This window comes from Glycine max, chromosome 12 (genome assembly GCF_000004515.6).
Source record: "Glycine max cultivar Williams 82 chromosome 12, Glycine_max_v4.0, whole genome shotgun sequence".
Taxonomy (NCBI): Eukaryota; Viridiplantae; Streptophyta; class Magnoliopsida; order Fabales; family Fabaceae; genus Glycine; species Glycine max.
In genome coordinates, this window is record NC_038248.2 from 12634347 (window position 1) to 12662230 (window position 27884).

General features: G+C 30.1%; 2 protein-coding genes across 2 annotated transcripts; one reads left to right on the top strand and one right to left on the bottom strand.

Annotated features, from left to right (window-relative positions):
- Positions 1 to 5250: 5250 nt before the first annotated feature.
- LOC100805442 (MLO-like protein 12) lies at positions 5251 to 12340 on the bottom strand. The gene is made up of 14 exons (XM_003540901.4): positions 12028 to 12340; positions 11741 to 11798; positions 11341 to 11555; positions 10533 to 10649; positions 8862 to 8922; positions 8651 to 8739; positions 7966 to 8040; positions 7672 to 7760; positions 7462 to 7511; positions 7292 to 7332; positions 6990 to 7163; positions 6525 to 6560; positions 6336 to 6464; positions 5251 to 5895 (listed from the first exon to the last, which is right to left on the bottom strand). Exons 1-14 carry the CDS (start codon positions 12145 to 12147, stop codon positions 5428 to 5430), a joined length of 1722 nt encoding a protein of 573 aa, XP_003540949.1. The 5' UTR covers positions 12148 to 12340; the 3' UTR covers positions 5251 to 5427.
- Positions 12341 to 22248: 9908 nt separating this feature from the next.
- Positions 22249 to 27157, top strand: LOC102667657 (replication protein A 70 kDa DNA-binding subunit C). Its single transcript, XM_006593032.1, has 13 exons — positions 22249 to 22298; positions 23046 to 23106; positions 23765 to 23811; positions 24573 to 24732; positions 24824 to 25091; positions 25183 to 25267; positions 25372 to 25499; positions 25569 to 25657; positions 25973 to 26130; positions 26204 to 26324; positions 26417 to 26587; positions 26828 to 26899; positions 26993 to 27157. Exons 1-13 carry the CDS (start codon positions 22249 to 22251, stop codon positions 27155 to 27157), a joined length of 1575 nt encoding a protein of 524 aa, XP_006593095.1.
- The last annotated feature ends 727 nt before the right edge of the window (positions 27158 to 27884 follow it).

Below are 27884 nucleotides of genomic sequence, written 5' to 3' on the forward strand. Positions count from 1 at the left end.
TCCCAAAGTAGTTGACTAGATCACATGCCAAGAAAATATTGACTACATAAAGGTTGCCCAGTCACAATCATTCAATAAAGAATCACATTTGTTGTAATTTAGACTTTAGAATAGCAGTAAACAATATGAATGTGATCAGATGTATATCAAGCTAAATTAAAAGGAAAGGAGATCAATTTCCTTCAAGTTTAATTGAATTTTTTTTATCACATGTTAGAAGGAAACCCAACAGGCCAAAGAAATAAAAATATCTCCCCCCCCTTCAACAATATATACAAATTGCTTGTTGAAAAAATTGTAGAAATAAGGTCTTCCTAATTTATAATTTAGATGCCTTAAATTTGGAGTAGATCCAATTCAAACTTCAAACTCCAACAAAAGTACACTACTATTTTCCAAGTCCACATGGTAAATCATTAACCTCTTTTGTAATGCCTACCACCTACCAACCCCAAGGAAAGAAAAACATTAAACCAAGTCAAATCATCGATAAGCAAATACACCAAAACCAACAATCGATAACTCTCCAAGTTCTTAGTCTATAACACACACCCCTCTCCCAAATCCTAGCTATTCAAAGTTCATTTCATCTAGCTGAAGCTTTGAAAAATGACAAAGTAATAGGAACCAATGCTGCAACTAAAACTAAAATGCATTTCAATTCTCAACTACCAAATTACACCATATAGCATGTTCAACCTTCCTACACACCAACTTTTAAAACAGTCAACCATTTCCAATAAATACATATGAATTCCCAAAACATAACATCTCTATATCATTTTCCTTCTTAATCAAACACATTGTAAATGCAACAACGAACAAACAAACCAAGTCAAAACCAGATGAAATTGAAAAGCTTTAGACAACGAGGGAGGGAGCTCAAGGATTCTTACCTTCACAGAGGAAAAAAAGGGAGAAGGCAGCAGTGCGAGGAAGAAGGGAGAAGGCAACAACGTGGCGGTAGACAGCGACAACGTGAGACGAGGGGCGTGAACAAAAAGGGGCTTTTTTTTCCTATGTGCCAAACGAGACTTCAAGAGAGAAGAGAAACCTGGCAAATGCGAGAAATGACACTCTGACGACAACAGCTGTTCCACAGGCACGACAGTGACAACTACAAACAGAGGTTCTGGTTTTGGGTTTGAGTTCCTCTATGGAAAAGGCAAACAGAGCACTAAGTGAGACTAAGTGCGAATATTGTGTATTGGAGTTTTGTTGGGCATCAAAGAATTTAGAATGGTTTAATTTATGACAGTTTTAAAAAGATATTGTTTTAGGACAATTTAACATATAATTTGTTCTAAAAAGATATTACTTTTCAACAGTTTAAAATACAATTGTTATTAAAAGAATCTTTTAGAACCATTCCTCTACAACGGATCTAAAAAATGTATTTATTTAAAAATGTTGCCACATTTTGTTAGAACAGTGCTTTTATAATTGTTCTAAATAATTGTTCTAAAAAGTGTTTTTTTTATTAGTGATAATAACAATAATTAATGTCTATTCATATTGTGACATCGACTTCAAAAGGAGATTGTGGGAAGACTTGAAACTTATAAAGCTCAAAGTAGTAATATGGTGTGGTGCACTATAGGAGATTTTAATTGTGTAAGAAGGTTAGAAGAAAGGCAAGGGGAAATGGAGTATGAATATAAAGGTGGAGAATGTAGAGAATTTAATTATTTCATCGGTGATATGGAGGTGGAGGACATTCCTTTGGAGGGTAGAGGCTTCACATGGTATGTTCTCAATGGCAAAGCTAAAAGCTTACCTAAGAGAATTATGGTGTCATAGGAGTGGATTGAAGTATAGAGTGGGACTATGCAATATGTGTTGGATAGAAATGTATCCGATCATTTCTCCCTACTCCTTAAGAATGTAGTGGTAGGATGAGGGTATAAAACCTTTTATGACCCTTGGTGTGTGGTTGGAGGAGAATAACTTTATTGAATTTGTGGAAGCTAAATGGAAGAAAATTGAAGTACATGGATGTGGGAAATTTGTTTTGAAAGAAAATTTGAAAAAAATTGAAAGGGAGGGTGAAATGGTGGAGTCATGAAATTTATGGCAACTTGAAAAATAAAACTCAAGTGCTAGAAGAGAATATGAGTGATTTAGATAGAAGGAAAGTGTTGGGTTGAGTGAAGTGGAGATTGGTAGAAGAAAGGAGTTATAACAAGATTTATGGAAGACAATGGTACAACATGAATCCTTGTTGAGACAACAATCAAGGATGAAGTGGGTCAATGAGGGAGATTACAATTCCAAGTTTTTCCACATCATGACAAATTGGAGGAGGAAGAAAAATATGATTGGAGGCTTAAACATAGAAGGTTCATGGGTGGAGGACCCAATCCTTATTAAGGAGGAAGCAAATAATTGTTTTCAAAGGAGATTTAGTGAGGAGCATTGGTGAAGGCCACTTCTAAATGGGCTGGCTTTTTGAGAAGATACTTGAAGGGGATAATGAGGTGTTGATCGCCAATTTTGAAAAAAAAGGAGGTGAAGGAAGCAATATGGGAGTGTGGGAGCACAAAGAGTCCAAGGTCAGATGGTTATAATTTCAAATTCATAAAAAGGTTTCGGAGTGTTCTTAAACATGATATTATGAGATTTGTTGAGGAGTTTCACACAAATGGTGTTTTCCCAATGGGGACAAATGCTTCTTTTGTCACCTTCATCCCAAAGGTTGTGGATCCACAAGATTTTGGCGACTTTAGGCCTATATCCTTGGTTGGATGTATGTATAAGGTGGTTGCCAAGATACATGCAAAAAGAATCAAAGGGGTGCTTAATGACGTGATTCACTAAAGACAAAGGGCATTTTTAAGGGAGAGGTTCTTGTTACATAGTGTACTTGTGGCGAATGAGGTGTTAGATGAAGCTAAAAGGAAAAAAGGCAAGTGTTGGGTGTTCAAGGTAGACTATGAAAAAGCCTACGATTTGGTCTCATGGACCTTTTTGCTTTATATGCTATGGAGATTAGGCTTTTGTGAGAGATGGATTAAGTGAATTTGGGGGTGTCTTTCCTCTATTTCTATTTCCATCCATGTAAATGGTAGCCCTACACCGAAATTCTCTCCTTAAAGGGGTCTTAGGCAAAAAGATCCTTTGGTGCCTTTCTTGTTTACTATTGTTGGGGGAGGATCGAGTGGCCTTGTGAGAGAGGCCTTTTCCAAAAACCTCTTCAAAGGCTATTTTGTGGGGAGGGATAAGGTGAAAGTGAGGAAAATTCCTTGGGTGAGTTGGAAAACTTTGTGTAAACCAAAAGCACATAGAGGGTTAGGTATTAGAGATGTAGATGTGTTCAATGAGTCTTTGCTAGCTAAGTAGAATTGGAATCTCTATCATCATGGGGATACACTTTGGGGGAGGATTCTTATTTCCAAATACGGGGGGTCAAATTTAAATGGTAGGGGGGGAGGGGCTCTCGAATCATTCAAATTGGTGGAGGGACTTGAGAAGGGTTTGTGGGAGTTGAAATATAAAGAGATGGTTTGAGAGTCTTTTCTCTTGGAGAGTGGGAAGTGGGGCTATAACAAAGTTTTGGTTAGCTAGGTGGATGGGTGATGAATGTTTGGCCCTCAAATATCCGAGGTTGTTTCTTACATCATCTCAACAAAATGCAAACATTAACCAAGTTAGTTTGGTTGTTGATAATGTATGGAAATGGAACCTCCAATGGAGAAGGCAAGATTTTGAATGGGATGGTCTTCAATTGAGACAACTACTAGATGAATTGAACGCCCAAAATATTCTTGGGGTAGGCTGTGATAAATGGTTGTGGCTGGCTGATCCAAGTGGACAATTCACTGTAAAGTCAGCTTATGAGGCAGTTTATAGTTCACGATTTGTATCACAACCAGAGGAGGTATTCATAGAGATGTGGAAGCTGAAAGTGCTGAAGAAAGTACAATGCTTTGGGTGAAGGCATTTCTTGGATAGACAGAATTTAAGGAAGAAACTTACAAGTCCAGGAGGAGGAAGACAAGTGCCAATGGTGCAAAGAAGAAGAATCAACATCACATTTGTTCAGGAACTCTAATGTGGAAAAAGATTCAATCAATCAACAAATCTTGTATTTCTCGTGGTTATGGATCAGGAACGGGGATGTAGATTTTCTTTTATCTGCATTGCAGCTCATTGCTAACTCAGTTGCATGCTTCATAGAGATATAACATGTGAGGTGTGGAGGTATTGGACTATTGATTGGGACATTATATGCAGTGCTAACTCATAGGCAGAGGATATCATAATAACTGCAGGGCACGTAAATGCAATGGTGTTGGCGGGTGCGCTGTGGTTGGTTACATTAATTATAGACACTCACTCTGTAATATTGGATTTAATTGGTTACAATATATTTATGGTCAACTCTGTCATAAATAGATTATAACCAATTGAAGGATATTGGTGATTATGACCGCGGATGGACTGTGCCTTTGTAACAATTACCGGGTACATCTTATACCTAGCCTTGTTTAATACATATTTTGCTTGTTAAAAAATTATTAAAACCAAGTGATTAGATATAAATGATTAAAGTACTGAAGTTAAGGTTGAATCATTTGAATAATATTTGAATTTGATCTTTCACAAAAACGATTATTGGCTAAACTATTTTTTCTCAGTGAATTCTGAATTAGTCTGAATCTCTTTTTCCCAATGAAAAGAAGGGTTAGGAAAAAAAATTAAAAGTTAATGAAGCTTTGACTTGAAAAATTTAATCATTTAGCTATTCATTGATCTCTACCTTTACCAAGTTTCATATAGTAATAACCACTCAATTTCGTTTATCAAATACCCTGCTGTCGAATCTTCTAATGCCCAAAATTTTGTTATATTGATGAATGATGAATGATGATGATTGGGAAATCAAGTAAACAATGTGATCTTTGAGGAGGATCTTTCATGTAAAACCCTCAATGATAACGTATGGCTAGTCGAGCTTACGTTGCTTCATATATACCCTAATAAATGTAAATTCAACTCTAATTTTTCCTACTTGGAATTTTTCCGGCTTGATAAATTTGGTACTAAAATTTCAATTCAAGTTAGGCCAATTTGAATAATATTAGTAGTTGTTGATAATTGCATTGCCATAAGGAATATCTAGTTATATGATATATTATCGAAGATTCAAATCATGTGTCCCTATTACCTGTCTCTTTCTCCATCACTTTAATTGAAAAGGGCCATGTATGTAAGAAAGAAAAAGTAAACAATTAAGAGAAAGTCACTACATACAACAACAAAGAAATTTTCTTGCTGGTATTAATTTTCAATTCAGGGACAGAAGAAAGGGTAGGGTTAAGGATAGGTGATATGATTGATGTTGACACTTTAATAAGATATAAGAGACTAGAGTTTTTAGAAATGTCTTATAGACACAATTTCATTGAAATCAATATTACAAAGTCTCTATGGAATCAACTTAGGCAATTTTTCAGCATCATCTTCAATTATTGAACCAATTTCTCCAATGCCCCTGCTACTTCCCACATTCTTCCAGCTGCTCCCAAATGAGATCTCACCGTCATAGGTTCCTCTGGTGATGATCTTGGGATTCTCTTCCTCATCAGTAGTTTTAATTGTTTCAGTTGTGGAGTGAATCGATATCTCTTGCTTTGTGGTTGGTGCAATGCCTTTTTCTTCTTCTCCACTTGTGATGTGAAAAGGAGGGCTTGTGAGTACTACATTATCTGGGGTGTGCACACTATCCACTGATGCTCTAACTGAATTGTCACATTCTTTGGAATGCAAAGAATCTGAGTGTTTGTTAGAAATTGAGTTTTTTTTGGACAGAGATTGTTTAGCCCTTTTGTGCCAGTTTTTGAGCCCCCTAGAAACCTTCTCAGTGAAAATTTCTCTCCTCATGCTAGAACCCATCTGTGACATAACGATAATGTAATGTAAGTTGTTATAACTCATAATCATTTATTTAAATGGACCATCTGCTTTTAAGAAGAGTTTAATTAAAATACATTGACATTGTAAAACCATTTTGTATGGTTATTCAATCATGAATTGTCATATAAGGTGATTACTTTGAAAATTATATATAAGGTGATTTACAATGAACAACGTAAAAATTGTTGATCTTATAGTGTATCAAAATTAAACTATGTTGAGAATTAGCATTAATTACAGGCCAATTTGATATAATCATTGTCAAATTGAAGGCAAATAACCACAAAATAGCTACACAGCTACACCTATAACAATCCTAAGGCCAATGATAAAGTCCTTTTTGCCATTGACACAAAAAGGAAAAATTGAATCTATCAAATGAATGAAATGAGCATCTAAATGATTTGATGTATATTTACCTGAGTAACAAGTGCATAAAGGGGCAGTGTCACATAACCACAAAATAGCTGCACAGCTACACCCATGACAATCCTAATGCCAATGTCCTCTCTTTTTCGATTGAAGCAAGACCTTGGACCAAATTCATACTGTTGTTTGTGAGTAGAGTCAGCATAAAAAACAAACTATCTCAAGTACACATTACTTACCCAAGTCCAGGTGAAGAATGCAAGTTGAAAGGAGTTCTGCAAAAAATCATAAAAGGTGATATTATTAGGATGTTATGCATAAACATGTTCATTTTCTTTAAAACTAATTACATCAGACTCTTAAAATCCGTGTTATTCTATATCTCTGTAGATTACATCAATTAGGAAAGATGTAGTGTGGTTTAAATGCCTGATATAAAAGACATCAGATTTTACTTGTGTAGAGTTTTTACATTACATTTTATTTTCTCAAACAAATTTTACACTTTCTACACATTCAGGGACTAAATCAGAATTTTTGTTCTTTCAAAGACTAAATTATCACTAGTTTACACATTCAAGGACCACATTCAGGACTGAAATGGTCATTTACCCATTGTTATTACTTTAAGCTGTTGGAAGATGCTTGATTATAGTGAATGATTTTAACACTTTTATGTAATGTATGTATGTGACAATATCTACCTGGATAAGGATGAACTTGAGTAAATGGAGAAGCCATTCAGGTTGATGAAACCAGAAATGAGCATCACTAGGTGTTACAAGTAGACTTCCTTTGATCACTGGCTTTTCCTTGCAACTATCCACACACATCTTTGTTATTATGACTTGCAATTTTGTCCCAGCAAGCAAAGCAACCTTCAAGACAAAATATGAAAGCATACAAAAGTCACAAAAAAAAAGGGTAGAAGAAACAGAAGAAAAATAAAATCTGTACAATCAATTTAATGCAATGGACAAAATTATACGAAATAGTATAAATGTACCACAAGCGGAATAAATGGAAGCCAGAAGTAATTATAGAACTCTGCAAACAAAATGAAACCATTGTTAAGTACTAATGCTTTTGTTGCAAAAAATGTTTTCATGCCATGAAAATATATTGATAGATATAGAAAGGACAAGACTAGTGACAACTTGATACAACATTGCATACCATGTGCGCTAAAAAATATGAAAAGTATGGAGAAAATCCAGATCCAAATCCTGCAAGAGCATCAAAAGCTTGGGTTCATAATTTTTTGTCCTTGAAATTTAATCTTTTGTAAGTATAAAAATCTTCTTTATAAATATTGAGGTAGCCGAAACCGGTTGCCCACATGACTAGGAACCCTGTTTCTGATCTGACCATAGGGATTACCAGTACCTGATTCCCATAACCTTCTCAAAATCTTCATCATAAGTGCGACAAAGAAATTTCTTGAAGTTGAAATTGCAGCCTAAAGAAATATTAGCCTGCAATTTTAGGAGAAGAAAAGTTTTGTCTGGTGTCACAATGGAATAAGTATGTTTGACAACTTACATTATTGTAATGAGGCTCGGTCCAGAAAAGCCAAAACCTATAAAGAGTAAATTTGGTCTAAATTCTATATGCTCAAAGAGTACCATGAATTCCTACTACTAAGGGAGTTGGTACAAAATTATAGATGATTTCACTTACTGCAATGAAACCATTTCGTAGAGTGAAGTAATCATCTTTTGATACTGAGCCATAGAACTGCCTAATAAAGCAAACCTACATAGAACACTATGACTTTAGTTAGTATAGGTAAATAATTGGATGATTTTGTGGCAGTTTTTTTTTATCATCACTTTATTAGAATTAAAACACTGGTATCTTTTAAAAGTTCTAGCTTCTAACATAAAAAAATCAGATGAAATGAAAGACAAACTAAGAAAGTAAGAACATTTATTCAACTTGAGTTTAAACTGACTTCCTAATGAACAATTGCAGATAACCCCAATATTTTGAATAGTGAATCATCTTGCATTTTTTATTTTGGTTCAAATGAATCATCATTTATAAGACTATAACTCAACTACTTGCCTTGAGGTTTTTGATGTTTATAAGGATAAAATCAAGGATTTGTTATGAATTTTTAATTGGAATAAACTGTACAGATTTTTTTTATCATGTGATTCAATCATGAATTACTATTTAATTAAATTATTTTGTAATAATTACTTTCAAAACCATATGATTTTAGGGTGATTTCTAATAGTTGCACTGTAAAAACTAAAAATGTTTACTATGGAAGTATATCAAAATTAAGATTCAAAACTAAACTACTAGTGGTTGGTATATTGTCTTTTGCAGTTCAAAATTTTCATTCACATTCACTTACCATCCAAAGCAAAGGAGAATGATAGCTCCAGAATTTCAAATGACGCTTGCCAATCAATGTTTGGCCTATATACTGGAACCTTCTTGGATCTGTACAGGGAAAGTTTACAGAGGAATAAAAGTGAGTAATAGTATATGTCAAGGTTGATTTTTATTACAAAATCTCAATACAGTCTCTCTAGAATGACAAATAAATCAAGAAATTAGGTTACCATTAGCTATCTGATATTCAAGTGTTTGAGTCTCGTCCTCCCATCTTTTCCATTTTCTCATCTGTCATAGAAAATTGTAATGCCAATTGTACATCAACCCAATAAATGGTTCTCCCAGACCTTGCATCTATCTTGTGAGCTATTTGTACATTTAATGAACATGTATTTGAATACTTTGTTAACTTTAGCTCTTCGATTTTATGCCAATGTATGTTATTAACATGCTTCATCTAGCCAGGAAGAAGTGAGCATAATGGGGTTTCTTCTTAGCTTTTTCCTCTGCATTACTAGTGATTACAGTTTAGAAACACATATGATGATACTCCCTCCAACCTCGTATACATCATAAGCAAAAACATAGTCTTGTATAAGGGTGTAAATGAGCCAAAACTATTTGAGTTTATCTTGTTAAATGCTCGATCAAGCTTATTTGTTTAATAAAATTAACAAACTCAAGCTTGAGATTTAACTCAATTATTTAAATAAATCAATCTCAAGTTTTGCAAGCTTGACATTGGTAACTTGTGAATAATTCGTTTAAATTTATACTATAAAAAATTAAAATTTCATTAGTTTCACAATATCCTACCACATGTGTAACACTTCTTTTTATTTGTAGGTTACCATCTAGTATTGACATATTTTATTAAATACTAAATTGATTAAGTTAAATAATTTAAGAACTTTTTTGAAAATTAAAAAAATTTAAGTTATAAATGAATTAAGCAAGTCAAGTCAAGCCAAGCTCAAGTTTTAGTTTTTAAACAAGTCAGCTCAAGCTTTTAATTAAACTTGTTTAAGTAATTGAGTCAAACTTTAGTCATTCATTTTTTTTTTCACAAGTCAAGCCTAAATCTTTATTGAACTCTGCTCATTTATATCCCTAATCTTGTATGTTGGACTTAAATATAAGTAAATCAACTAATTTTGTCATACTTAATGTTATCATTCCTAAAACATTCTTCATTTAATTTTAATTCTATTTTTAATGACTCTTATTTATTTATGATAACAAGTTCTAATGAAAGATATTTTAAAATAATCTTATTTTTTTACTTGAGATTAATAAAATTAAATAATGTTAGCTAATTTTTTTAATTAGTGTGAAAATACTTATAACTAAATCTAAAGAAAATACAATACAAATGAAATACAATGTAGATGGAACATTACAGACAAACTGATCACAATAACTGACTAATTAAGCTACTTATTTCAGGTTATAATAAAGGGTCTAACGACTATATATTAAAAATATAAAATACTTTTACATTCTTATTTAATTAAGCATAATGTTATATAATTTTTAAGATAATTATTATAAAAATTAATAAATGATTATTATAAAAATTAATAAATTTATCATATTATAAAATAATCTTATTTTTTTATTTGAATCACCGGAATATGGATATATCATTTAATTTCGGAGCATAATTATTAAATGATTAGATTCACCGTGGAATAATCAATTCTTTTTCTTTAAGCTATAATCACAAGAATACTAAATATATTCTTTGAATTATAAATGTTGAAAATGATATACCTCATATTCAAACTTCTACTATAGAAAAGCCGGTGTATGGTTCTCAGGTTACGTGTTATGAAAACTGTTATGTGTAGACAAATTCTTCTCTCTAATTTCTACATGATTGAAAATGGTGAACATACCTTTGCCTTCCCAAGGCACATTGTCAATGTGCAGAACAAAATGTGAAACACGGCCAAAAAGGAAATGAATATGTTTAGCTGCAGGATTCCATCACTTGAAATTAGACTAACCATGCCCTACATTCATCAGCAATAAAAAATTGATGATGTATATATCAGTTGTTCAGTATAACTTCTGTTACAGATTGTGTATACGCAAAAGGAGAAGAAATAAGGAACGAAAATTTTCTTTAACTTGGTAAAACTGATACATTAGAAATAAACACGTACAACAAGGAATATTAAAATAATAGACTCCATTTTGGTTTTAAAATTTCAACAATTAATTAAAAATTAATGATTAATATAGTAATATATTAATTTTAAAATTTATCATCAAAATTATTTTATTATCTTTTATGATTTTCACTTTCTTTTTTCTCAAATAAATCTTTCCTTTTTGGTAAAGTAGGATATTTTGGACCGAGAATCAGAAAATAATTATGAGATATAGATATTAAGTTAAGGCATTAATCTTTCTCAATAAAAAATGTTTCTTGTTCACATACTCAGATTGAATCTCAAATTAAAAGATTAATTATCTATCAACTATACCATATACCATATCATAAGAGAGAGTAAATATCTTAATTAATTACCTTTATATTTCTTTCTTATTTATTTGTATGAATTATTACTGTATATGTTTATGGATTGAACATAAAATAATATTTTCTTCAAAACTGGTCTGTAGTTTTTTTATCTATCTACGTACTTTAAGATGGTGTCAGCATGAAATTAAGATTAATTATTATTAAATCAATCTCACCTTTGCTTCACAATAGTTGACTTCAATTGTGGATTCATTGGTAGCAGGTGCTACGTCCAATCCTGAGGTTGAAGTACGAGTAGCTGATCCTGTGAAGCCCACAACATCCTTACACGGGAGAAATGAATTTGCCACACCCTTGCTGATGCAGATTTTTGATATTGGCACTTCCGATATTGTGAGAATAAAGGACATGAAACCGAATTTCATCATTTCTATTATTCAATCCGAAAAACAACAAATACCAAAATTAAGCTTTTTCATCGATCAAAACAAGTTTATTTCACAAAAAAACTGATCAAAGGAAACGTTACCCATCAATGAAGAAAGTAAAATGCAAGTAGCAAATAAAAGATAATTATAATAATTAAGTACATTAATCCCACAGATGCGCACAAACCTGTTTTGGTTTTAGTCAAAGCCTTCCCTAGCGATTTTCCTTTCCCTTTCCTCAAAATCTGGAGCATATATATATATTATACATTCAAAACCAAAACTATAGGTCAGAATGAAATTTTGAATCAATTTTAAATATCTACTCAATAGAAACCAAAATAAAAAAGTAAAAATTGTTATCCTTTAGCCACATATCACTTTATAATAAGAGAACAAAGACACTTGTGATTTCTAACCTAGCTATTACACTTGTTATACATGTACAGGCATAATTACCCGTATATTTATTACCTCAGATAATTTGTGGAGTCCACCCTCAATGATCAAAGATATCATAAGAAAGAAGAAGCAAAAGACTGAAACAGCCCATGTTGGCGTTTCTTCAAGGGATCTTTCTTTTCCTATGTCCATAATCGCCTTTGATCTTCGTTAGTTTCCTTAGTTTCTGCCAAAGATATTCTTTGTATATCTTGAGACAAGAGAAGAGAGCATGCACCTCTTGTTATTGTAAGTATGCATACATATGCATGATAATATATGATACTATGGTTAAGTGAGGGCAAAATTAAGGAGGAGAATTTGCTAAAGAACTGTGCCAAGCTCAAGTGGGCGAGGCTTGGTAACACCAACATTGGTGTTATGATCTTTATATAGAGGTGATATGTGTGGTAGTCACATACACGAGGGAAGTGATTTTCCATTAAAGTAATAGCATACGAAAGAAAAATTAATAAACTAGTTCTACAAGCAACAAATAGTTGTCTGTTTGTTGAATCCCAAAACTCCGTACACCGTACAATATGCTGAATATGGCTTGTTTCTAACATGTCAGAACTGTCAAATGACCAACTTGATCACTTCAGCAACGTGTCGGCCGCGTACTGCCAAATTAAAGGCACAAAATACATTGACTAATGACTTAATTATTATCTATGATTATTGGACTAATCAATTAATTAAGAGTTTAAAGAGAAAAGTATGTGAGTATATATTATGGTACGTATATATATAATGCAGAAGTTGGTGAGGTTAATTTTGAGATGGATTTTTTAATCTTTTAGCCTAGCTTTAGTGTTTACTAACAATTTTGGATTACAAATTTATGTAATATCTATAAGATTTAATAAACATATTTATGGGGTGGATGTTTAAATTGGTAGTATCAGAATTCAAAAATTAAATTGCATCAGAATGCAGTCAACAAGGTAAAAGTAAAAGAAATGAGAAAGAAATTTAAACACAATCAAACGTATTCATAAAAAAATGTTAATTCTTGCAATATAATAAGATAGTTTAATTATTGGAGTTTAATGAATACGAAATGTTAATGTAAATTTTTTTATACTATTAACCAACTAAAAATTATGTTTAATATAATTTTTAAAATAATTATTATCAAAGTCAATAAATTTATCGTATAAATATAATAATTTATAATTAAATAAAAGTATAAAATCACTTTAGATTATTAATTCATATCCTATCTTTTCTAGTTATTGTTGGGTGGCAATCTAAAAAAATTATATATACAATCTAATTAGTACGTTTTAATTAAATTCTAACAAATACTACCTAATGGCTATCGTTTAAGACTTTGACATGTTCCAATTAATTAGCCTTTTACATACAAATAACTTTCAATAACCATAAAGAAATCCTTATCTCAAACGAAAATTCAAGATTATTTGGCTAAGTCTCGAGGTTCTTTAATTGATTTCATGAAAGACTTTCTTCAACTAACCTTGAATCAGTAGCAGGTCAATTACAACACTTTAATGTTCATGATTTTTGACTAAACTATTCTCCTGATGTTTCACTCGAATTAAAACCAATCTTCGATCAGCCTCCTTCGTGACGGCTAACATACACTTCGAACATGTTTACAATCAACCAAAACCTAGAAAGAGAAATTAAGAAGCCATTAAACAGCTCCATGCGCACAGAACTAAGGGTTCAATTGTGAGCTACTATTGTCGCTTCTTATTAATGATTCACATCGCGTTTTAGTTTCTTTCAAACGTCGATGAAGGTTGATAAAAAGAAGAGTCACAGTTTCCTTGAATGAAAATACTCTTAGCCTTCCTTAATAATTTAGAAGATTTTGATAGTGTTAATTTTTTAATCAATCAAATTATATATTATCTTTTCATTATTCACTTTTTTATGTTTTTCAAATTCATCCTTGATTTTAATTTTTAAAAATTTTAAAATATGATTAAAGATAACTTTAAAAATCTGAACCTTGAAATCTTTTTAGTTACTTTTAACACTTTTTCTAATTTAAAAAAAGTTACCTTTAAAGTTACTAAAAAATTTTAGGGTTCAAACTTCTAAAGTTATCTTTAATCATATTTTTTAATTAAAAAAGATACAATTTTAAAAAATAATAATCAAGGAATACTTTGAAAAAAATAATAATTAATGAGAAGATGATATGTTATTTGATTGGTTAAAAAATTAATAATATCAAAATCCTTCAAATTATTAAGGACATTATAGAAACTCTTTTTTTATCCTTTTCTTTTTTTTCTTTCTTTTTATTTTGGGATGAAGGGAACAAAAATAAGAAAGAGGAAAATGAGATGAAAAATATTAAGGGTTTGTTTTACATATATTTTTTATTTTCATTTTTAGTGGAAAAAAGAGTCTATGTAATGAGTTTTTTTTTTAATTTTTATACTGTCATTTAATTATAAATTAAATATATAATAAATTTACTCATTTTTATAAAAATTATATTAAAAGTTATATTTATTTTCATTTCTGATTGGTTGACCCTATAAAAGTTTTTAACTTTTTCTATGAAAATATTCCCTAAATCAAGTCCAAATTTGAAAATAAAAACATTTCCAATGTTTTTTTTTTAAGAAAAACAAATCCATGCAAGAATGAAAACGAAAAAAATGTGTGCAGTAGCATTTGTAATTAAATTAATGAAAAAATATATGTGACTCTTTTCTTTTTCACACTTTGTAACACTTTCTTCTTCAAGATACAGCAACGCCCAGCCCTAATCTCTTACTTCTCCTCAGTTTCACTCCATGCAAGATCTGTCTATAATTATTAATCAATGAGAGGAAACAATTTCAACTTCCCGGAGGTATTCCTAGACTAGCTAAGGTCTTCTTCTTCCATATTTTTCATTTTATTTATTTATTTTTGTGTTGGGATCAGTATGAAGCATGCTACAACTCTCTCACATCATTCCTCCATCTTAAGAGGTTCTTTGGTTATGAGGAGGGAAGAGAAGAAAATAGTTGAGAAAAGAAAAAAAGAGAATCGAAAAAAGTAAGTAAGAAATAGGGAAAAAATAGAGATCATTTGGTTGAAAAAAAAAGATGAAAATCAAATTAATTTTTTTTTATTAAAGTTAGTTAATAAGTAATAAAATAATAATAAAAAATAACTATTAAAGTTGAGTAAATGATGATTTAAAAGTTTTTAAAAAAGGATTTTTAAATTATCGTTGGAGGATAAGATGGTAAAAATAATTTACAGGATAAATTTCTCCTTCAATCTCCTCATATGAGAGGGGGAAAAAACATCTAGGTCCCACACATTTTTTCAAAAAAAAAACCTACGCACATCAATTCAACCAAACGATCGTGTTCCTGCGCCTTTCGTTCCTCTTCTCATTCATTTATCCAACCAAAGCAGCCTTAACTCAGCATTGAGCAAAACATGCATGAAAGCACCCTGCAATCCACCGGACTGAATAAAATTTATGTTGCTTTCACTCAAACAGTGGATATGTCAAAAGATATTGTTTGGCAATGGTTGTACACTACTCTTCCATATATGCTTCTTTCCCTCTCTAACAGTGGTTCCATTTATTTTGTTTTTTTTTAAATATGTTTAATAAAAATATTTTATATTATTCAAAATCTATTTTTAAATTATATAATTTTTTTTTATAAATTTTAATTTATTAAAAAATAATAAATCATATGAATTTCAATATTTTCATTTTTAAAATAAAAATAAGATATTAAAATAAATGCATTTTCTAAATTTAAAAATATGAAATTACAAAATATTTTATTTACTATTTTACCAAGTCTTTTTATTTTCTGAAAACAGAAAATATTAAGGCAAAATAAACACATTTTACAAATTTGGACTATTTAAAAATACAATTTATTTTTCAGAAAAAAATAAAAACATTTTCTCAAACCAAAAATCCTTCGTTTTTTTTATCATATTTTGAATGATTAATTTTTTTATTTACGGCTAATATATTGTAACCTTAGATATGATGCTATAAAAAATTGTTGCGCTCATCATATCAAGAATTTTTATTTAAAAGAAACAGTTTTAAAATTAACGGTGGAGTGAAAAAAGGAAAATAAATCACTAGTACTTAATTTATATTATAACAAAGAAATGTGTACTTGCCTACTTTAAATAAATGACTTTTATATATTATCATCATTCAGTTATAAAATATATTTAAATATAATTATTATAAAAATTAATAAACTTATTATACGTATTAACATCAATTTGTAATTCAACAATAATGTAAACTATCAACTGGTGTAATTTATTTATTTTTATCAATCTTGAGCTATGTTATGTTTTTTATGAATGAGCTAAGTTTTCAACATTCACCTTAACTACTAGCATTTTTGGTAAATTGGGGAAAGTTTTTTATGATATTTGTTAATCAATGTCATTAGGGCATTGATTAAGTAGTCAAAAGAAATAAATAATTAGTGTGAAAAGTATAAGAAAATGTAAAATAATCATAAATAATATAATTTCATGTATTTTAATATATAAAAAAATCATCTTTTAATTATTTAAATAATATCCTAAGAATACTAGTTAACATTTATCTTTCTTTTAAATGCAAGCAAATGCAAAATTAATAAGTTCACAATAATTAACCTTAACGAATTCCTGCTAAGTCAAATTGAGGAATATTCCATTCAAGAACGGAGAAACGATGCTTGCAATAACTTGTACAAATTAAGATGTAAAGAAAATCCAATACCTAGATACTTTGTTTGACCAAAACATAGCTGAAGTGGCATGAACTTAATTTAATTCCCGTAATCACAGCAGTTGGTGCCAAAAAGTCAATAGGATGGTGGCTATACCACGTTCCATCGTCGCATTTGTACGTGCTTATCATTTTTCCGTCATGATCATGATATGTACGTATTGCTATTGCTACAAACATTTTTTTTTTCGGTTGCAAGGAAAACAGCGTACGGCTGGTCCATGTGATTTTTCGAGTTAATTAAATCAAATTATTAAAACGTATAATTTTGCCAGAATATTGACTATATTTAAATGAGCACTTAGCTATCGTATTGGATTCCCATTTTGATGGGTGATTTCTTTTTTCCTCCTAGAAACTGTAGACTCACGGTAGCAATTTGAAATAAAACAAGTTATATGAATTAATATATGAAACTTCTAGATCAAGACTTTCATGTGTGTGCATGTGTATATATATATATACACATACATATTCTTGTGTATATATATACTATCGCTAGTTCTCCACATGTAATTATTTAACTTCAAACGAAAAGTATGATATGAGATCCAGATGTGCAGTGGATTATTATTATTACTTTTATTTTTATCTGCAGAAAATTTCTCTAATAACATGACAGTTCTATGTTGATGTCTGCAAGGGGCCAGAAGTCAAATTATGTGATGTAACAAACTTCCACAAAACAAAGTAATAACAATTTGCAAGTTGCTATATGTTTTGTTTGTGATTAAGAATCCTTTTGGTTAAATTTGAAATATGTCATAAATTAAGATTAATTTTATAAAAAAAAGTATTATAATTTTGAAAAGAAAAGGATTTTGAGTGTTATTTCTAAACTTTAATTACTATCTCAACAGCCATAGGAAAATAAAGAGAAAAGGATGAATAATATGATATTAATCGATATCACGTTTAAACAATATCATAAAACATAGGAAGTATTATTTACACATATTTTTAAATATTGGTGAACTTCAACATTTTTTTTTTGAAAGGCACTCATTCAACATATTAATACCATTTTATTATGATCACAGTACGCATTCAATATATTTGATATTTAACTGGTATTTTTTTTTACGAATCAAATGTATTTTCTATATTTTCCGTAAGAGATAATTACATTTAAATTAAATAAATTACTATAAGCGACAAAAAAATTTATGTAAATTTTATTGAATGCATTGCATAATCATCTATATAACAGTCTTAATTAGACTTAATTCATACCAGATATTTAACTAGTATGAATTATGTTATAATAAGATATGGAAAATAATCTTTTTATATATAATTTTAATATAATTGTATTTTAAAGAGTCCAAATTTATTGATTATAAATAAAATAATCCTTATCAATTAATTTATACGCTCAACAGTCAATTATTATACCATCTATTTGAACTTAAAATTTCTGTAAATTAGAAACACATAATAAAAAATGAAGGTTACGACATCTAGTCTTATCAGATTTTAAGGAGGGTTCAATAATAATTGATCATGATACATGCATGAAATGGAGTAGTTATTGACACAAAATTAAGGCGCCGCCCAAATAATGATCAACAACCACAACATTCTTACCAAAAGTTCCCGTTACATTATTGTTAGGGATTAAGGATGGCTATTAACACTTATTTTTTGAGACATTTTGTTAATTATAGATTTAGATTATATTCGGTCACATTTCAATTAGTTTATATTCTTTAAAACACATGAAAGAATATTTTTAAAAATGCTAACATCTCATTTTTAGTTTTTTTATATCTTCTTCAATTTTTATTCTCAATATATTTATTAAATTTATTTTATTATTATTATTTTTAAAAATAGATCATAATTTTATTATTTTTATATCATTTTATATTTTTTTTAACTACTTTAACAATAAATAAATCTTACCAATTACTTATAATTTAATAAATTAATTTTTTAGTTACTCGTTGGTTTTATCAATCATAACTTAAATAATATATTATAAACTATAAAATCATGTGTGAAATGCATAACTAACGAATCAATTAACATAAATTGTTATAATTTATTCAGAAGTCTTAAATTCAAATATTGTATTAAGTGTATAATAATTCTATCAAACTCAAATAAAATTATCTCTATTGAAAAATAATAGGAGAAAACTATTCCCAAGAGTCACTGTAGTGGATGGGTTCAACGTGTGGTGTGCTAAATTCTGCATGTTGCACGAAGAGTCAACTTTTGCTTTTCGTGGAAAATCTTAATTTTTTTTACCATTTCAGTTCAAAGTGCAAAATTAGGAAGTAAAGAAAATTAAAAACAACTTTTAGTATTAACCATAAGAAAAATGTTAGTAACACGCATTTTAATGATTGATCGAGATTTATTACAAATTATAAAAAAATTTAGTGTCACATTTTAATTAATAAGTTCTACATATTTTTTGGTTTAGATCATAATATTTTTTATTAAAAATAATCATGTTCAAGTTGTACGATAAAATTTGCGTTGCTTGTGTACTAGTGGTCTAGTGCTATTCCCAAGTCCCAACAATGTACGTTAAAAAACGAGTAAGAAACGTGGATGCTATTCTATAACAATGTCAAAATGTCAGCATAATTGAGTGGTTAGGATCAATCATTTGCTGAATTGGAGGATGGATGGATTTGGCGAAAGGGTTTAAAGAAGTGGGATCTGGTATTTTTGGACAGAAAATTGCACATGTATCAGTTTTGAAGAGAAAATTATTAAATATATCTTTCTGGACAATAATAGATACTATCTTATGTTTAATCTTTTTGAGTAAATTATGCGTAATTGTTTAAAGTTCCGCTACAATTTAAGTTATTTTAATGGTGTTGTTAAATGCATCAGAAATAAAAATAGAAAAATTTAGAATTCTAGAATTTTTTTTCTTGACTATTGATAATATAAATATTCATCTAGAATATGAAAATATAATTTTAAAGACTTTAAAATGGTTAGAAGATAATATATATATATATATATATATATATATATAATAGATTATATGTATATGTCACTAAAGACAATCATATTTAATTAAATAGAATTATTATGAATGATAAAAAAATTTATTTCAAATGTTTAATAACCAAGCACATATTTAAAACTCAAATTCAAAATTACTAACTTAGCTAGAACAACCTCATGCCAAAAAAGATTAATTATGATTCATATATTAGTAGATATTAAAGTAATTAATAACTTATTTATCATTGTAATGATATGGCCAAGGCAAACATATCAATAAAGTGATTTTTTTTGTATTGATATAAAATATCTATCAACTCTATTGATTATTAATCGTCATCAAAGAAATTGGTTAGTCACCTAATCTTTCTTTTTAATTATATGTTTTCTATCTATGAGATTCAAACTTTATAGTTTATTTAAGGAATTTGAACTCATTTCCATCTAGACCTACAACATATTTATAAAATAATAAAGATTGTGTAATTATTTTTTATTCCTTTTAATTTTGAATTCTATTTTGATTTTTAATTTAAGTTGCTGTCTAAATCTATTTGTGCTCCCATTGGTCTAGTCTCCTCACTCACCCTCACATCCAATAGTCTCCTCTTATGAAATTGTGAACTTCACTCACCTTGAATGCATATGGGATATCCTCTTATATTTTTAATATCAACTAAATAATTTGACATGTATTAACCAAATATCAAAATTCAATTTTAAATAGAAATATTTTATCTTTGAAATTTAAATATATTCCTAGGGATTTGATTAATTAATGTCTATATCAACGGGTTGATTTAACTTTTTATCTCTGTCAATCCATTGTGAGAAAATAGACAATGTATCATAGTATACAACAATTTTATATCATGTCTAATCATAAATCATCATATACGATAAGTTAGTTAACTTTTATAATAATTAATTTAAAGTAATAATAACCATGATTTTTTATTGATTGATTGTGTAAAATTATTTTACACCATCAGTGCATGATTATTAAGCTCATTATTTTCAAAATCTTTAATTTAAATAAATTATCAATAATTTTGTAAAAAAAAGAATTTATCAATAGTTAAATATATAAAGATAAATGAGCTAGAAATTGAATAAATTTGGTGTACTAGATGCATTCAACAATAATTCGAATATCATTTCTTTCTTAGTGATATCAGTGACACATTTGAAGTGTATTTTATAACGTATTGTGGTTAATTTCTAACTTTTTTACTAACTAAAAAATTTGTTTGACAAATAAATTTTTTTTAGTAGTTTCTAATATTTTTTGAAATATTATTTAAAGTAAAAAAATTTAAAATATCAATTTTTAACTTCTAACCTTTTATATTTATTCATCTTTTGTTTTTGAATATTTATTAGATTTTCTTTTTAATCTTTTGTATTTAAAGGTAAATTTATTATTTTTACCTTTCTTTTACATATCATAGATTTTTCTCACTTTTACCTTTTTATTATATATGATGTTGTTAGTGATATATAATAAGTTTATGTAGTTTTTTTTGTTTTTTATATTTTATAAATAAAAAGTGCAAGTGTTTAAAATTAATTTATTACTAAAATTACAAATACTACAAAATATATTTTTTAATCAAGAAATCAAATTAAAATTTATATAAATTCATTACATAAATATGTCTATTTATGTAATTTTACATTTTTTAATTATTTTAATATATAATTTTACCAAATACTTATAAATTAATAGAATTTTTTCAAACATATTCCTTAATGGCTTAGAAATCCGTTTTAGAGCTCAACACCGGTAAATGGGTCATTAATTCACTGTTGTTATAAACACTATTATCCTTGTCATTTTAGACCTTTTTGTTTATTTTGTTATTTTTTTTTAGCTAAACTTGTTTTGTACTATACTTATACGCATATAAACTTATATATTTTTTATATAGGTAAGTGTCTTTTATTTTATTTTGTTACAACTTACTAGCTTTTTAGTGATTTAAACCTATGATTCAGAAGCGCACTAAGTCTCATTTAAACCTATGATTTAAATTTAATCAAATTGTGAATTTATTGCGTAAAAATACAAAATAAAATTATGATTCTGTTATGTATCTAAGTTGAGATACTTAACTAAATTACGATTTTGTTATGTATCTGAGCTAAAATACGAATGAAATTAAAATACTTTATATAACAAAGATGTATTTTTATTGTGTATTTTTTTCATCCTCTCTTACACAATGAAAATACATTTTTGTTATATATTTTATACGACGAAAATGTATTTTCTCTAAAAGGATAATTTGAAAATATCTTTTTTAAAGCATGTGGGTGTGAATAGAAAAACTAGCAATGAGAACAACAACTCCCTAAAATGAGAAACCCTTTGTACAACTCACGATGCAACCCCAAATTTATCACATTATGCACTAGAAGTAGTGTCTCACCAACAAATAGAACAAAAATGCCAACAATATGCACCAACAACATAACTAAATCAACAACCAGAAATCTAATGGAAGCAAGCAAAATGAAGGGGAAATAACACAATGTCACAAATCATTGAAGAAATGGAGGTTACTTGTGCGAAGTGGCCAATGTAGGTACATCAATGGTAGTGGAGGTAGCGAGGGTTCATTGTGGTTGTGCAGAATAACAAAGACATCTAATCTACTATATTATAAAAGAGAACCTCAGGAAAATTACTGGTGTGTCCCTTCTTAGAAAATTGTCACCTGTCCGTTTTGTTGGTTTTATTGTCATTTTGATGTGTTAAATTACTGGTGTGATCCTTCTTAGAAAATTGCCACCTGTCCCTTTTGCTGGGTTTATTGTCTTTTGATGTGTTTTTTTGTTTGTCCTCAGCTTCTACACGTGGGTGGTTTACGTGTTGATTTTTTTATCTGCAATGATTTACGTGTTAAGCAAGTGGTTTACGTGTTAATTGTTTTGATCATCAAGGAATTTTTGTGCCATGTGTTTGATGGCTAAGGTAGCTTCCACTCTTTGATTGGGCACGTGGTTTGGGGGTTTTGTGCAATCCCGTTGGTTGTTGTTGTGTCATTTTGGTTTGTTTCTTTTTCAAGTTTGAAAGCAAAACTAGATTTGAAGGTGTGAGGCTCGGCTCTGGTTGTTTCTTTACTAACTTTTATGTGCATGGCTGTGATTTTCGTTTTTGTTTTCCAGTTTGGTTTTGTTCTATTGTTGGGGTTGTTTTGTTTTTTTGTTTAATGTCTTTATGTTCGGTTTGGTTTCAGTTTGTATGTGTGTTAGTCTTTTTCGCTATTTTTTTTCTTTGGTGCTTTGTTCACTAACTTTTATATTGTGCATGGCTGTGATTTTACAGTTTTTCTTTGGTTGACAAGTTTCTTTTGGGGTTTGCTTTTCCTCCATTGCTGGGTTTGACTGTGAGAAGAAAAGGTAATGTTTATGTTGTGCATGTGTTTTTTAGCTTTCGTTTGGCTTTTGCTGGGTTTGTTCTGATTTTGTTGTCCTTTTGTTTTCTTCTTCGGGTGCAACACGTCTGTGGTTTACGTGTTTTTTTTTCCTAAAAAAAAAAAATGTTGTCCCATGTGTCTGATGGATAAGCTAGCTTGCATTGTTTGATTTGGGTGTTTTGCAGAATGGTGTTGGTCGTTGTTGTGTTATTTTCATTTGTTTCAGTTTTCAGTTTGAGAGCAAAAGTGTTTGTTTGATTGGTCGTTTGTTTGCTAACTTTTATGTTGTGCATGGCTCCTATATGATACGTGTTGATTTTTTGATCAGCAAGTGGTTTACGTGTTAAGCAAGTGGTTTACGTGTTAACTTTTTCATCAACAAGGAATTTTTGTGCCATGTGTTTAATGGCTAAGCTAGCTTCTAATCTTTGATTGGGCACGTGGTTTGGGGGTTTTGTGCAATGTCGTTGGTTGTTGTTGTGTCATTTTCGTTTCTTTCCCAGTTTGGTTTAGCTTTGTTGTTCGGTTGGTTGTGAGAACAAAAGGTAATGTTTTTTTGTTGAATGTGTTTGTCTAATTTTTCTATTGTGCATGACTGTGATTTTACATTTTTCCTTTGGTTGAGAAGGTTGTTTTGCAGTTTAGTTTTGCTGAGGTTGATTGGGAGAAGCTAAGGTAATTGTTCATGTTGTACATTCTTTGCTTGACAAGTTTGTTTTACAGTTTGTTTAACTTTCAAGTTTCTGAGGAAAACTGTTTGTTTGTTTCGTCGTTTGTTTTCTAACTTTTATGTTGTGCATGACTGTGATTTTCCTTTTTGTTTCCCAGTTTGGTTTAGCTCTAGTGTTTGGTTGGTTGTGAGAAATAAAGGTAATATTTTTTTGTTGAATGTCTTTATCTAATTTTTGTATTGTGCATGGCTGTGATTTTACAGTTTTTTTTTTAATTGCCAATTTTGTTTTGCAGTTTAGTTTTGCTGAGTTTGATCTGGAGAACCTAAGGTGGTATTCATGTTGTGGATTCTTTGATTGAATAGTTTGTTTTACAATTTGGCTTTGTTTGGCTGTTAGTTTTGAGTGTGGCAAATGGAAATTATACTTTTGTACCCAAGTTTGGGTTTGGCTAAGAGAAGTTGAGGTTTGAGTTGAGGATGACTGTTTTTGTATGGTTTGTTAATTTTGGTGTTAATGGATTTTTATATGTTAATTATGTTTAGTCACATGTGCAGATGTTTTGTCCATATGTTTATTTTTACTGATTTATATGGAGTTTATTATGGTCTTATGTGTGTTTTATGAATTTTCTTCTTTGTTTTGTTGGTGATAGGCTGTTAACTTTGGTTTGCAGTGGTTGAGGTGGTAGTTTATTTTTGTGCCCGTTTGACTATATGCTTGGTTTTTAACTGATATTCTATTTTTCTTGGAGTTATTGTTCAGGGTTTCTGATTATAAAGTTATGCCACGTGTTGCTGATAAAATAAAATTGATAGATGGATCAAGGGAAGCTCTTAAGCTTTCTGTAAGGATCACTGATCTTTGGTTCATTGGGATTCCCGGAAAGACTGAACAAGTCGAAATGGTGGTTGTTGATTCTGATGTATGTTTTTGGCGGTTTTTTGGGATTATAAATTATGTTATTATATTATTGGTCATTCAATGAATTATTTATATCCTTTCTATATTTGTAGGGAGATGAAATCCATGTTGTTTGCAAGCAGGATCAGCTGAAGTCTCGCAAGGCTGATTTGAAAGAGAATTTTACTTATGTGATGCATAATTTTAAAGTTATCAAGAATGATGGGAAATTCAAAGTTTGTGATCATGAATATAAATTATGTTTTACTGGAGTTACTGTTGTTAGGCAATGTGATATGGAACAGTTACCTTTTAGGAAATTCAGATTTGTTTCTTTTTCCAGTGTCATTGCTGGTGATTTTAAAATTGGACTCTTGGTTGGTAAGATTGTTGTTTACAATTTGTGGATTGATTTTGATTGACTTGCTTATGTCTTTTTAAGTAAGATACATTTACCTTGTGGTTGTTTTAGATGTTATTGGCATGGTTGATGAAGTGGTATTCCGATATGTGTCATCCAAAAATACGAGGGTTGTTTTGAATTTAAAGGATTTAAGGTTATCTTTGACAATTTAATTTGAGTGTGTATGATTGTTGTTTGTAACTGATGATGATTAGCTGCTGATATACTGATACATTAATTGTTGTTTCCTTCTGATAGTGGCCAGGTACTATCCTGTACACTCTGGGAAAATTACTGCTTACAATTTTTGTCTTATTTGAATGATATTGAAGATGAAAGGCCGATCGTTATTCTCTTGACTCATGCTAGGATTAAGGAAGCACAGGGTCAGTGTAATGTTAGATTTCTCAATTTCCATGCTTGCTAGATTATATTTTTTTGGGTCTAATCTGTAGGATCATATCCGGCATCGGTCAGTAATTCTTTCAAGGCGTCCAAACTCATGATCAATGATCTCGTGCTGGAAATTCAAGAATTTAGAGAGGTATTTTGGCAATGTGGTGCTTATGTGATTGTAATTTCAAATTGTTAAAAATATAAGTAATGTTTGTTGGGTTTTTGCATTTGTTGTATTGTTATAGTCTTTTAGATTTAGGGATCGAGGTTAGATCAATTTTGGCGCCTATTGGACAAGGGAGTTCATAGGTTTCAGGCTCATCTCAATTATCATCAAAAGATGTGTTTCTGTCAAAGACTAAAGTAAAAAATATCTCTGAGATTAATGCCAGTCCAGAGGTGATGTTCTTATTCATTTGTAGTTTTTCTTTGTAGAAAATCTAATGTCAGTTTCTTCAAATAGGAGTTTGTTTGTGTTACTGTCGCCAAGATTATAGCCGTAGTGATGGACAACTATTCATGGTGCTATCCGCCTTGTGGTCAATGTTATAAAAAAGCTAACATGCAAACTGTGCTGTTCACATGTTCGTGTGGCAAAGAGAATGATCAACCTGTACTGAGGTGATTGATTCACTGTTTAATTAGTATGAGGTTCATCAAGTACTTTTTCTTATGCTGGTATCTATATTGGCAGGTATCGGGTTGAGGTGATGGTTAGTCACAAGGGTGAACAAACCAAATTTTTGATCTGGGATCATGAATGTGCACAGTTAATTGGTCAGTCAGCGGATGAAGTCAACAGGCTCAAAATAGAAGTATGTTATTGTATAGTCATGCAATGTTTTTTAATTTACACTGAGCATTTGTTACCTTGGTATCGATTTTGATTCTTCTTTTTCTACGCAAGGATGGGGATGTTGATTTAAATGCCTCTCCTCAAGCATTAGATAGGCTATTGGGTTGTTTCCTTGCATTCAAAGTGAAGGTGCAACCAAGGTTCAGGAATTCTGTTGTTCTTAAATATTCAGATGAATTAGAGTTGATCAATGTTGTGCTAGATTTGATTCCCGATAGTGAGGTTGTGTTTTGTCAAATCTATTTTAGTTATTGTGAGTGTATGCATATATTCCATTTGTTTTTTAACTGTCGATTCATATATCATCTAACCATGTTGCAAGATCGAGAATTCAATACTTGAGTCGACCGATCCTACAATGCTTGAATCTGTGAATAACATTGTCTTTCTCTGTTTTTCTTGGTGTATGTTGCAATGATGGAAATAAAATTTAGCTGACTCATCAATCAATATTTGATGCAGCAATCTCTGTCTATTACAGCTGATCATGATCAGTCAATGCTTGCCTCAAGTGAGCCTACAAAGTTTGAATCTGTAAGTTGGGATTATCGTTGTGTGTATTTGCTGGTGTATTTTTGGATGATGTCAACAGAATTTAGCTTACCGGTCAATTAATATTTTATGCAGCAATCTGTGTCTGTTACCGGGGATCATGACCCTCTTCTCAGGATTCCATTGACACCAACTAAGCGCGTATCTTCTGATGAGTTGGATAATGAGCGAAAAAACTTTGAGATCTCACCTGCTGAAGTTTCCTCGAAAAAATTAGCCAAGCATTCTCAGCCTGAATGAATTATGTTGTTGAAATGTTGCGTTGGATGTTTTTTTATGACCGTATGGTCAAATTGTAATATTTGCCCCGTCGCAGTTTTTGTGGTTTTTGAACTCTTTGTATGGAGGGCGTTGTTGGAACATTAATTTTCGTTAAATTGATTTTGTAGTTGTACACAAAACTGGTTTTCCCCCCCTTTCATTAAATGAAACAGTAGTTTTTTGGGACTTTGCATTACTCTATTTGTTAACCCTGTGATGGAATTCCAATCTGTGGATTGTTGTTGTCAAAATCTTAATGTATGTAATCAATTCAAGTTAGCTAATGAATGTTAACGAGTTAAGATAACTGATAAAGACAGATTGAATGCAAGGATTATTTCGGTTCAATACAAGAATGCTGATAAATGTTACCAAGTCCAGCTAACTCATGAATTAAGGTTTTTTTGGAGGGAATTGCACGTGAACTAAAATATAAGCTGACATTTACTAATTAAAAACTCGGTTTTTTGACTACTCAAATATTAATGGTAAGTCATTAGAATCAGTAAAATACGAAATTGCTATTGCACAGCTAATTTGGAAATTTAGTATAATCAGTGCTAAGTGAGGACAGATTCAACGCAAGGATTGCTATTGCACAGCTAATTTGGAAATTTAGTATAATCAGTGCTAAGTGAGGACAAATTCAAGGCAAGGATTATTTCGATTCTATTAGAGATGAGAATTGCAAATATGACACATTGAT